This window comes from Colias croceus, chromosome 30, assembly GCF_905220415.1.
Source record: "Colias croceus chromosome 30, ilColCroc2.1".
NCBI lineage: Eukaryota > Metazoa > Arthropoda > Insecta > Lepidoptera > Pieridae > Colias > Colias croceus.
This window is the reverse complement of record NC_059566.1, coordinates 686,450-699,635: the sequence shown is the minus strand read 5'-3', so window position 1 is coordinate 699,635 and position 13,186 is coordinate 686,450. Positions and strand designations below refer to the sequence as shown.

Here is a 13,186-nt window from a genome sequence, read left to right as displayed (position 1 = left end):
TAATCCAAGCTACCCTCTATACATATAGATTAGCTAAATTTCATTGTAATCGGATCAGTAGTATTTGCGTAAAAGAGTAACAAACACACACATCCTCACAAACTTTCGCATTTATAATATTAGTAGGATAGGATTTTTACTGGTCACAGTGTTTGTCACCAAGCACTAATGGACCAGCTTGAATATTTTTAATTATTTTAGCTTGACTAGTAAAAATGTGATTTGATGGTGATAATTTATTTATTACAGGGACTGCCGAGTAGTGAGAGATCCGCAAACGTTAAAATCAAAGGGATATGGCTTCGTTTCGTTTTTGAAGAAATCAGTAAGTAAATAATATTAACTAGGCTAAAACAAAGTCAGAGCAAATAAGCTTGTATGTAAAACAAAATCTACTGTATGTACAGTTCTGTACCTACTAATTTCAAAGCCACTTCCAATTTAATTTATTTTCTTTTCTTTATTTACGGATCACAAAAGGTCGTTACATGTGTACTTAGGCTAAATACAGTTTTTTTATATATAAGTTGGCGTATGCACAACCGGTTATATGTGACCACAGCTTACACACAAGCGTTAACATAAATTTATGAAATTAATACAAAGTGATAACAAATATTAAAACAGCTTAATCATGCATATAAATATACTTGCACCAAGTGACTGGAATGATGCTGTTTTAAGAATTTAATTAGGACAAAATTTTTTATAATCTTGTTCTATTGTTATGTATAATTTTCAAGAGCTACTTAAACTGCAGTTTAATAAATACTTTCAATTTCAAGCGCAAGCGCAAAATCAGGAGCTAAAGACTTCAGCTAAAAAAAATAATAAAAATGTTTGGCTACGCCACGGTAGGTACGGCAAATGAATCGAATAATCCTTAGGTATGCTGTATGCACGATTTCTTCTGTTCTTAAAAATATTGAATAATTAATAAGGTAATTCTATTAATAATAAAGAAAATAATACAAAACGTTTATGATTTATATCCAAAAAAATTGCTGTTATACCAAATACAGTAAACGGCATTGGAGAACAATATTTTTTTTAAATAAGTATGACATAGATAATGTAGGTACAATCTAAATTTATTCAATAAATTAACTTTAACTTTACTTCAAGGAACAGCTTATTGATACAGCATAAATGTTGCAGAAAAGGCTGGACAGTATAAATATTAAAACGAATAAATGTTCATTTGAAAAACCATTTTATCAACAGGAGGCTGAATCAGCTATAACTGCTATGAATGGCCAATGGCTTGGTTCCCGGTCGATCCGGACCAACTGGGCTACCAGGAAACCTCCCGCACCTAAAAATGAACGTAAGTCACTTAAATTTCATTATCTATTTATATATTTCATCATCATCATCATCACAGTTTTAGGGTGCTTTTCCGCCAATGTGTGAGGACGTGTAGCGAGGAATGTGCCTGTAAATAACTAATAGTATCGCTTCAAACGCTAAATGCTTTAAACTTCAAACTAAGTGAAGCGATATGATTGGTTATTTACAAACACATTCCTCGCTACACCTCCTCGCAAATTATTGGTAGAGCACGGTAACGGTGAAGGAAAACATCGTAAGGAAACCGACATGTCGAAGAATCAAAAGTTCGACGACATGCGACACTTGGCCAGCGTGATGGATTATGGCCTGATCTCATAAGAAAGGCCTGTGTCCCAGCAGTGGGAACGTATATGGGCTCATGATGATGATGACTTTATCATCACCTTATTAAAGTATCGGCTTTTTAGTTTTTTTTTTTCGCTGAAGCATTTTCGGTCTTTGAGTGTAAAATATATGTAAATTGTAATACACAAAATTTCTCGATTATATTAATTACTGTAATTATTAAAGTAAATAAGTAATATATTTCTAACTTAAGCTAAGTAAGGGAACTTAGTTCGTATATATGAAATACATATTAAATATTCTCAAAGGGAGATAAAACGGAATCGAAAATTAGGCAAATAAGCTTGAATAATTCAGAAAATTAGATTTCTTAGTAAATATAAATATTGAGTTTTCTAAAAACGTAATTAATTTATTAATTACTAGATTTGCTCTCATCTCATTACGTTACATTATTAACTAGCTGTGCCCCGCGGTTTTACCCGCATTGCTCCGCTGCTATTGGTTTTAGCGTGTACATGATGATATTAAAAATTACTAGCTGTCCCGGAAAACGTTGTTCTACCTTCTCTTCATCACTTAGGGGTATGAAAAATAATGTTAGCCGATTCTCAGACCTACCCGACATGCACACAAAATTTCATGAGAATCGGTCCAGCCGTTTTGGAGGAGGATATTCACACAAAATTTGATGAAAATCGGTCAAGCCGTTTCGGAGGAGTACGGTAACTAACATTGTGACACGGGAATTTTATATATTAGATTTTGATAACAGATATTTTTCTAACTCTGCGAACTATCTCTTCTCTATAATTATATATAAAATTCTCGTCACAATGTTAGTTACCATACTCCTCCGAAACGGCTGGACCGATTTTCATCAAATTTTGTGTGAATATCGGATAGGATAGTGATAAGACAGAGCAACCATTGCCGGGACAGCTACGTTTTTTAAAGCATGTCATCACAAACCGTTCAGCCGTTCACATAACCAAGCAATGAACTCCCAAAATGTAACTTTAATCATGGCTTTAATACTTTTAAAAGGAAACAATTTGAAAACAACATAATATTATAAGTCCCGTGCCCCACGAGGGGGTATAATGACAATACAGAACATCTCTGAACTTCTTAAGATAAGCCCAGTGTGTAATTACGTGCCTCCCTAGTTTTGAATTTTTGGAACTGTATGGAGATGTTAAAACCGTTGAATATGAGGAAAAAGTGGATGGTATTATTTAAAATGTTTTGAACTTTTGATAGAAGCTCTCATAATATTCAAGTATATAAATTACTGGGTTTCCGCCCGCGGCTTCGCCCGCGCAGTCAAAGAAAAACCCGCATAGTTCCCGTTCCCGTGGGATTTCCGGGATTGCGTCATTTTCCCGGGATAAAAAGTAGCCTATGTCCTTTCTCGAGTATCAAAATATCTCCATACCAAATTTCATGAAAATTGGTTCAGTAGTTTAGGCGTGATTGAGTAACAGACAGACAGAGTTACTTTCGCATTTATAATATTAGTATGGATTAACAAAGAAAACGCGTTTCAGCTGCCTAAAATGTAAAAGTAACATTGCTTAAGAAATTAACTCAAAAGGAATCTAGTTATACGTATTATGTAGAATAGATAGATACTTGCGTAGAAATTATAATAGCTAAAAATGTTTATCTATTAACACTTAAATCTAATTATTGTATTCAAGGAGTTTAAGGACCATGTAAACCCAAATTTGTAAAAAAAACTTATATTTTATACAATTTCACTACATCATCTTCATCTAAAATAAATATAATAATCAAAAGATGAAATATTATTTCTCTAAGTTACTAATAAAATGATTGACATATTATTTCTTTAAATTCCATTTCGCATCATCACTACATAGTCTAAAACAAAGTCGCTTTCTCTGTCCCTTTGTATGCTTAAATCTTTAAAACTACGCAACGGATTTTGAAGCGGTTTTTTTCTTTGCGCGCGTAATCTTCCTGTTCACTTCCGGTCCGTTACAAAACGTTTCGTAACTCCAATTTTAGCAGTATATACCTGCAAATCTAATGCTTCCATTTTATTAGAAAGAAGGGTAAAATCATTTTTACTGATACTGGTTTGTGCTGATTGTCCTGCCAATTCAAAGATGTTTATAAGCTACTAGCTGTGCTCCGCGGTTTCACTCTCGTGGCTTCGCTCCTGTTGGTCTTAGCGTATATAGCCTTCCTCTACAAATGGGCCATCTAACACTGAAAGAATTTTTCTAATCGGACCAGTTGTTCCCAAGATTAGCGCGTTCAAACAAACAAACAAACTCTTCAGCTTTATAATCTAATATATAAAATGCTCGTGTCACAGTTTTCGTTGCCATACTCCTCCGAAACGGCTGGACCGATTCTCATGAAATTTTCTGTGCATATCGGGTAAGTCTGAGAATCGGCCAACATCTATTTTTCATATGTACCACGGGCGAAGCCGGGGCGGACCGCTAGTATTAGTATAGATTTAGCTATAACACATCCTAACAACGATTCACATTTATAATTCTACAGTCAACTCCAAGCCCCTAACTTTCGACGAAGTATACAACCAGAGTTCTCCAACCAACTGCACTGTGTACTGCGGCGGTCTCACCACCGGGCTCTCTGAGGAGCTGGTGCAAAAGACCTTCCAACCCTTCGGCACTATCCAGGAGATACGGGTCTTCAAGGATAAGGGATATGCTTTTATCAGGTAACTCTATGAGAGGTAGAAATGTACATACATACAGAAGATTGTGAAACAGATTTAGACTTTAACAAATTCAAAAACATGGATACAGTCAATCAGTTACGCAGATATATATGCGCATAATGGCGCATACTGACACTGACAATTATTACTTACATAAACAGGTTCACTGGTTGATCTCGCACAGGTTTTCTTAGTGGGTTACAGGGATTAACAATTTATGTGTAATTTTGTTAAAAATTCGGAAAAATAAATAAATTTTTAATTTTCATTTGAATTTGAGACAATCATTACGTAATCTAAAAACAACAAATACTTATCAATAATTAGTATAAATATAGAAAGAAACACCATAATAGAAAAATACATAATACCAATTCCAGAACATGCGTAGATGATCACATAACCATAGACTCAAAAGCAGCTACCTTAAAAATATCGACTATAACTCTCCTCAGGATCAGCACGTACAAAATTATTTTTAACAAACATCAATTATTTACTTGTCATATCTTATTTATATTGCCTTTGTATCTGTAGATTGTACTTATTTGTTAACCGACTTCAAAAAAAAAGGAGGAGGTTATCAATTCGGCCGGTATATATTTTTTTTTTATGTATGTACACCGATTACTCCGAGGTTTCTGAACCGATTTACGTGATTCTTTTTTTGTTCGATGCGGGATGGTGTCGAATTGGTCCCATAAAAATTTTATTCGGATAGGCCCAGTAGTTTTTATTTTATGAGCATTTTTGTCTGTAGGTAGTGTAAATTTTGCAAGTGCAAGTTTGAAGTCGGTTGTTTTTAACGCAGTTATCACTTGTATTGCCTATGTTCTAATATCTGTAGATTCATGTTATTTTGAAAATGTGAAAATAACAAAATAAATATAGTTCATGTAAATCCTGGATTTTGATTTAAAATGTATAAAATCTAATAAACAACTAAACATTTCAGGTTCTCTACAAAGGAAAGCGCCACCCACGCTATAGTGGCCGTCCACAACACAGACATAAATGGACAACCAGTTAAATGTTCCTGGGGGAAGGAATCTGGAGACCCTAATAATGCGCAGGCACAGGGACAGGTGTGTATTGAAGATAATATTATTATGCAGAGGAAAATAGAAAGGAAGATACGGACATCACGATATTACAAATGGTAGTCGATTCTTATTATTTATTACAAATAGAAAGTAACAAAACACTCAAAAGAGTGCATCGGTTTAGAGCACGTTATCTAGCCAATTATTGCATTTTAACAAAGCTAAAAACTTAGCAAAAATAGGAAATTAAAAAATAAATATGACCGTTTTAGGATAATAAAACAATGAGTTATAATATTTTGCTGATAGCGCTCAAGAAAAACTTGAGCGATGTCAAGGGACATCCGGATGGAACGAAGTGTTAAGTTAGAGAGAGACAGACAGAGAACCACGCGCACGCCGCACTACTCTAGCAAAAAGTGTCGTCAAAACTTTTCGTAAGAATTTTTTCCGTCTAGCGCTCTTTCACAACACGCGATAAGGAACTTCGTTCCAATAATGGAATAATTTTATTAGTATGAGAATTTGTGTAAAGATACACAAATTTTCATACTACATCTTTCAATAAACAACGTTTTCAGAATTGGAATACTGAAAATACATACGATTTCAATTTCTCGATTTTTAAACCCAATATCATAAGGATATACCTATGTTCGTTTATTTCGTGTGTAAACACACAGAAATGAAACTAGTGTAAAAAAGTGTGCGTGTACTAGTGTACACACGTAAGAAGTGAAACTTCTTTATGACCTTATTTTTCAAAAAATAATTTACTATATGCAACTTTACAGAAATACGTCGAATCACGCGTGGTAGGGATAAGAAAAAGATGGCGCGTAACGGAAAAATGTCACGCGTAACCAACCCCGATAAAGAAGTTTAACTTCAATAAATTGTATCATAATATTTATTACAAGAGAAATATTCATAAAGGATTGTTTTAATATTGATCAAACGTAAGACCCATATCAATGTCACACAAAATTGAAGACCGTTGTTTTGGCTATTTCATTATTACTGGAAATGGGGTTAATATAACATGCACGGAAATTTAATAAGTAAATATTTTGTATTCTGTCAATCTAAATACTGATGTAATACTAGTTTTGACCCCTGGTTTGACTCATATTGCTCCACTCCTTTTGTTCTGAGTGTGATGATATAGCCTTGATCCTTCGTCGATAAATGGGCTATCTAACGGTGAACGAATTTTTAAAATTGGACCTCTAGTTCCTGAGTTTAATGCGTTAAACCAAATTGTCGTAAATGTAACCAATACATTGATACCTTTTAGATATGTAATAAAATAAAAATGTCTGCATAGTATAGAAAACTGGTAACCTACTTACGATAAAGAAAATCCTTAGAGAAATAGATGATAAATATATTTGCCCTATTTCCAATGAGGTCATGAGACTACAAGCTTGTATGTTAATATACACGTTACCTTGTGAATACAATAACGTTTAGAATAAAACTTTAAAACAAAAATAACCCATAAAATAATTATTTCCTGTCTTGAATTTTCTTGATTATTTTTTTTCCCTACGACAAATCCCACGTGATGATCAATTTTTGAAGTGAAACTTATTAAGGCGCGTTGAAAGTAAAATTTCAAGGTCATGGAATATACTCACGTCATGGAGAAAGGCGAAGATTTTGTTATCATTGAATCTTGCCAAAGAAGTTTCACTTCTGACACGTGTGCTCGGCACACATATTCTTTCTTTCCTATTCAAACTTAAACATTTTATTTATTCAACTAGACTTCGTTTAGAACCGCTTTTGAATGTTCAAAATACATAAAAATAATAATTTACAATTTTATTCCTTTGTATGTAATCATTTATGTATTTATGTTATCCATACTTAATATTATAAATGCGAAAGTAACTCTGTCTTTCTGTTACTCAATCACGCCTTAACTACTGAACCAATTTGCACGAAATTGTATGAAAATGGTATAGAGATATTTTGATACCCGAGAAAGGACATAGGATAGGTTTTATCCCGGAAATCCCACGGGAACGGGAACAATGCAGGTTTTTCTTTGACTGCGCGGGCGAAGCCGCGGGTGGAAAGCTAGTTATATATTATAATTGACACTTTATTGTAACATTGGTAATAACAACCGAAAAATAACATGGAAAACTTTACACGGCAAATGTACAATAGGCGGCCTTATTGCTTCAAGCCATCTCTTCTAGAGCATTAACAGCCATAAAACTAAAAAAATATTTCTCCTTTCAGTTTGGCAGAGTAAGCATTTAAAGCCAAAAATCATTGAGATAATAATACTACGTATGGAGGAGACACCACGAACAAAATCTGTGCGCCATTTTTTTGCTCTAACTAAAAATAGTGCACAGATTTTAAAAATTATTATCTAGTTAAGTACTTATACCGATGAAAGTTATTCCTTTTGCACTTTTCCGTATTATTTGTATTATTTGTGCATCAAATAACGCATCAAATAAGCCTTCGTGCAGTGTGTCGTAACACACTGCACGAAGGCTTATTTGATGCGTTTCACTTTAAAACAAATAGAAAATGAGCGTGCAGTTACGCCATATGGCGTATGTTGAGCGGAACATAAGTGATGTAGGCGGTGTCGTCTCCATATGTATATCTCAATGCCAAAAATGTATTTCTCCTTTCAGCTCGGTGGTACAGCGTACTCCCCATTCGGGGCCGCCTACACCGGCGGAGTTCCACCCGCCTCCTACTGGTACAACACTTACCCGCAACAACTGGGCGGGTTCCTGCAGGGCATGCAGGGGGTTCAGGGGTACTCGTATGGACAGTTTGCTGGTTATCAGCAACAGTATATGGGGTGAGTTTTTGAAGTTGAATTTTTTTTTTTATTATTATATAAGGTTGCTAATTAAAATAGCACCTTATACAAATTACAAGCTAGCCTACAAGACTTATAAGTAATTTTATGTTAACCTAAATTTCTAAATAACTTATTCTAAGAGAGTGTCCATTGTCACTTGCTTAGTGTCTGTTAAGGGGAAGTAAGTCACTTTGCTCGTGTGATTTGGTATACAGATAATTGTGAAGTTGAAATGAAATGCAATAATTTCATTTGTCCAAGAAGTTGGTAAATAATTCATTAATACTCAAAGACGCTACGGAAGATTTTGTTTTTACTTAGACCCAACTTAAGATGTATGTCTGGTTCTTAATAGCTCTTTAGATTAGAAATAGAATAACACAATGCTATGAATTCAGCTTATTTTTATGGTAGGTATTCTTACAGCATTTAAATTTGATAATAGTGTTTAATGCAAATGAAAACTTAAACAGAAAACTTTTTTTGTTTTCCTTTCCTGTCACGACGTTCTAACTTCTAACATGATTGTATCTATACGAGTTTTTATATTTACGTCTTCAACTAAGTTATCTACGAATATTTATAATGTATAATCCCGGAAATATCTAAATTGTACATTATTATTATGATTAATTTGTAATCTGTGTATTGGAAAATTGAAATGTATGTGACAATATTAATATTAATGTAATTTAAACATAATTGTATTGCACAATACCTGCATAAGGTTTCTAATATGTAAAATGTATGAGTATGCAATAAATTTATTTGAATTTGAATTTGATGTGAGCATATGCAACTTTTTACCACAGTGAAACATCACATTTCTATCGATATCACCTTTGAATATGCAGCCTTGGTCAAAAAAGCTAATAAAAAGACGTGTGTCACTCGGGGACTGGGGCGGTTGCGCTATTGCATGCTATGCCTTCAAGCCACACCTCCGCCCGTCGGAATGGGGAGCGTGAGGTTTTTTCGTTATGGAATTTCTGGATTCTGTCCTCGCGCTCAAGGGCCAAGGCCCGCGATAGAAGCTATGCAATAGCTTAATAAATAAATGCTATAAGTAACATAAGATAGCCTTTTATTTCAGATCAAACTTAAGTCTAATACATACATTCAATGAAAATGAAACAATTGCAAAACTAACAAACTATTCACTATATTAATTAATAATTATTATAAAATTTGGTGTTTCTTTATTTTCTGAAGATCTGTTTGCCAATCGGCAAAGGCCTCCTCCAACATAATTAACATAAGTAACATAATTCCTTACAAATAATTCCAGTATGGGCGGAGTCCAACTGCCGTGGGCTCTGGGCGGCGGTGTGGGCGGTGTTGGCGGTGTGGGCGGTGTGGGCGGCGTCGCTGCGATGTCCCAACCGCCGCAGGTGCTGCACTACCCGGTGCAGCACTTTCAAGTGCAGCCAGTGAGTTTTCGATAGATTTGTTACTAAAATAATGATTTACATTATTCAATTTTGTAAGACTTGATGATTTCAAATTGACATATTTATAAGTAGTAACTTAGAATAGTGGCTTATAAAATTGACTCGTAATTACACGAAACTTCTATTTATTTACTATGGTAACAATGAAATATTTTTGTATCAAACAAGTATTTGTTATAAAGAACAAGATATCTTATTTAAGTTTAAATTTTATCTTGATTAGTTCTGCAGATCAAAGCTATTTAACAATAAATATGTTTGTCATCAAAATTAATTTATAATAGATGCGAATGAAGCGAGGCCTATTTTTAGTACACTTAACTGAAAAACTTCTACACTTGTACATATCTGCTTTGACGTAGCATTTTCATTAAAATAACAAAATATGATATCATCCCCGTCGAAAAAATTGGTTGTTTGTAAAGTAGGGTTACGATCGAGATGTTTACGTGATAACGTCTTATTATTATCAGCGCTCGAGATGAGACGGGAGATCGGTCCGTCTCTCTCTCGTGATATCTGCGATCGCGCTCGTGAGGTTTTGGTGTGACACAAGTTTCTGAACATGTCACCCGACTCAAACGATTTTAAAGACGTTATCACGTCAAAAACAGAACCCAATTTAAGTACAAAACTTTCTTAAAGTACTATTTTTGCTAGCTCCCTTCCGGATTTAATTTAACACGTTTTCTTCTTTCAAGTGAACATAACCTTCCAGATCGGTGAGGACGAATGGCTGGCGCCGAGTTTGCTCGTGTGAGGGCAACGTGCGCCCGCGCCGCCCGACCCTTGCTGCTGTCAGAAAGATTGGATCTAACGTACTACTACCACCAGATTATCGTGTCACATCGTTTCTGTAAATTGATCATTTGTTACTTATTTTTACACACTGTTGATATTTTTTTTGGTTTTTTTTTTTTTTGAAAGAAGATTGGATCTAACGATATTTTTCCGGTCATTGTGTCACAACATTTCTGTAAATTGATCATTTGTTACTTATTTTTACACACTGACAGTCAAAACCCTGAACCAGTCAATATCCTTATTGACTGATTTTATCTGATAAACCGATTTGACTGTAACATATACATTGATGATGTATTACTTCTGTACACTGTGTTTTTTTTTAAAAAAAGAGTGGATATAACGAACTGCTATCATCAGTTTATATTATTTAGTTCAATATATTGATGATTTTGTTGATTTATTGTAATAGATCTCACTTCGTACTTTCACCAGGTTATAATATCACTCAATCATACATCGATGATGTATCGATATATTTTCACAATGTTTCGTGTTATAAATTTATAAAGAATAGAAAAAATTGGATCACTCAGCGGGACTCGAACCCGCATCGTTTCGCGCCATTCCGGGGCGGATGCCTCACCAACTCAGCCACTCGTGACCCGCCAGAGCGATCGAATTTATTCTATTCTTTCAGTTTTATGTGTCTAAGGGACACACCAATTTTTTCTATTCTTTATAAATTTATATTTATAAAGCATTTGACTGCCATTAATATCAATTTCAATGTTTCGTGTTATTCTAAAGTTTATTTTAAAGAGAAGAGTAGATCTTACTTTTGTTGTTTCATTGTGAAGTGAAATGTTAATGATTATTTTGTGAAATAGTTGATAATAATTATGATGTATGTATAAGTCATTGAGATAATATTACTACGTATGGAGGAGACACCACGAACAAAATCTGTGCGCCATTTTTTTGCTCTAACTAAGTTTTAAAAATTATTATCTAGTTAGGTACTTACCGATGAAAGTTATTCCTTTGCACTTTTCCGTATTATTTGTATTATTTGTGCAATATCGTAACACATACGAAATATTTGATGCGTTTCACTTTAAAACAAATAAAAAAGGAGCGTGTAGTTACGCCATATGGCGTATGTTGAGCGGAACATAAGTGATGTATGCGGTGTCGTCTCCATATGTATATCTCAATGGTATAAGTTATTAAGTTGTTTAATTTAAAATTATTATTTATTTTCTATGTAAGGTTGTTATTTTGTGTTTAATCAGTTGCTCAAAGAGGAAAATTGTAATTACCTACTGTATTCATATTTCTCTAAGTTGAAACTTTAAGAAAAATATTATTTCAGACTTAAGCTATTGTCAATGTAAGACATCGGTTGATTGTGTTTTCTCATCTTTAATTTAAGTTTTATTGATATTTTTGTTATGTTTTGCATTTTTTTTTTTGAGAATTTTGTGTTTTTTTTTTTTAATTTTATGTAATTGACGAATTCTAGTCATCGTGATGTGTTTGAAACATACTGACGGGTTGTAGCGGCGTAACGCGGGCGGATAATGATCTCACGTTCATATTTTCACTAATATTGGTTGAATATAAAGCAAATGTGAGTCACTATCAAAATATTTCTATTACTGCTTATGATTGCATGGGAAATGCATTAAGAATATAAAAGAATACTTTTAGAAAATATATAGTTGTTACATATAAGATACGCTAAGGATAGGTTAAGGTTATATCAATCACACGCGGGCCAATACGGTTGCGACTCAGCATCTAACGGGAAAATCCTTTGTGAGTTTTGACAGAGACCTCGATACGGTACCAAAACATCTAAGCACAAGTATATACTAAGATTAGGGGAAAAAAATATGTAGATTTTTGGAAAAATGTTTAGTAGATTACCTACGTAAAGGTACGCGATATGAGTGAGAAAGAATTTTTTAAGATTTTATATCTGTCGAACGCTAGGAAGGTATTAACGAATTGCATGATCTATACACGTAGGTTTTTTTCTCTGGACGTCAGTTATGCCAAATTCATGAACAATTCAAGTAATATAATAAAAAAAAGGTTGTGTATTAATATAAATGGATACTTGGAACTACAAACTTGACGAAAATAGATGAAGTGTAGAGAAAAATAGTTTATTTATCGTAAGAAAGAAATATATTTATTGTCTAGTAAGTAAGGTATTTAATCTTTTACTGTAGGTAGTGGAAGTGTGGTCGAGAGTTATATCGACTTAAAAACTTTTTGCTATTATTTGATGTTCGCGTCTTCATTTTTTTCGCGAGAGCTGGTTAAAGGTGAACGTATTGGCAGAGTTATTCTTGGATATTATCAAATATGTATAAAAGGAAGGAAGGAATAAAATATACCAGGTGAAAGGTAAGACGTTAGACGAATTTAGACAGGAGCTTCTACTCATGAAACTGAACAAAATTTGGACTTTGTAAGGAAACAAAGTCCAAATTTTTTTCAGTTTCATGAGAAAAAGCTCCTGTCAAAATGCGTCTGACGTCTTACCAGTCACCCTGTATTAGTTCTAAATAGAGCCCGAACTCTTATATATACATGACAAAGAAGCGGACATTTTAAATAATTCGGAAAGATCGTCGTAATACTCAGCATATAATTTAGATCAGGGCTAGTGAAGGTAAATATCAGGAAAATGGTAATTAATGATTAGAAGGAAATCCTAAAAGTATTGTGTATGTTA

The 13,186-nt window shown here is 33.9% G+C and overlaps 1 protein-coding gene across 1 annotated transcript in view; it reads left to right on the top strand.

Moving 5' to 3' along the window:
* The window catches only part of LOC123704718 (nucleolysin TIA-1), a 41,290-nt gene extending 30,750 nt beyond the window's left edge, over positions 1-10,540 (top strand). The window contains exons 3-9 of the mRNA XM_045653160.1: positions 250-325; positions 1,225-1,327; positions 4,180-4,360; positions 5,316-5,445; positions 8,067-8,239; positions 9,531-9,672; positions 10,412-10,540. Coding sequence (XP_045509116.1) covers positions 250-325; positions 1,225-1,327; positions 4,180-4,360; positions 5,316-5,445; positions 8,067-8,239; positions 9,531-9,672; positions 10,412-10,453 — 847 coding nt within the window. The 3' untranslated portion in view covers positions 10,454-10,540. The remainder of the gene's footprint in view (positions 1-249; positions 326-1,224; positions 1,328-4,179; positions 4,361-5,315; positions 5,446-8,066; positions 8,240-9,530; positions 9,673-10,411) is intronic.
* The last annotated feature ends 2,646 nt before the right edge of the window (positions 10,541-13,186 follow it).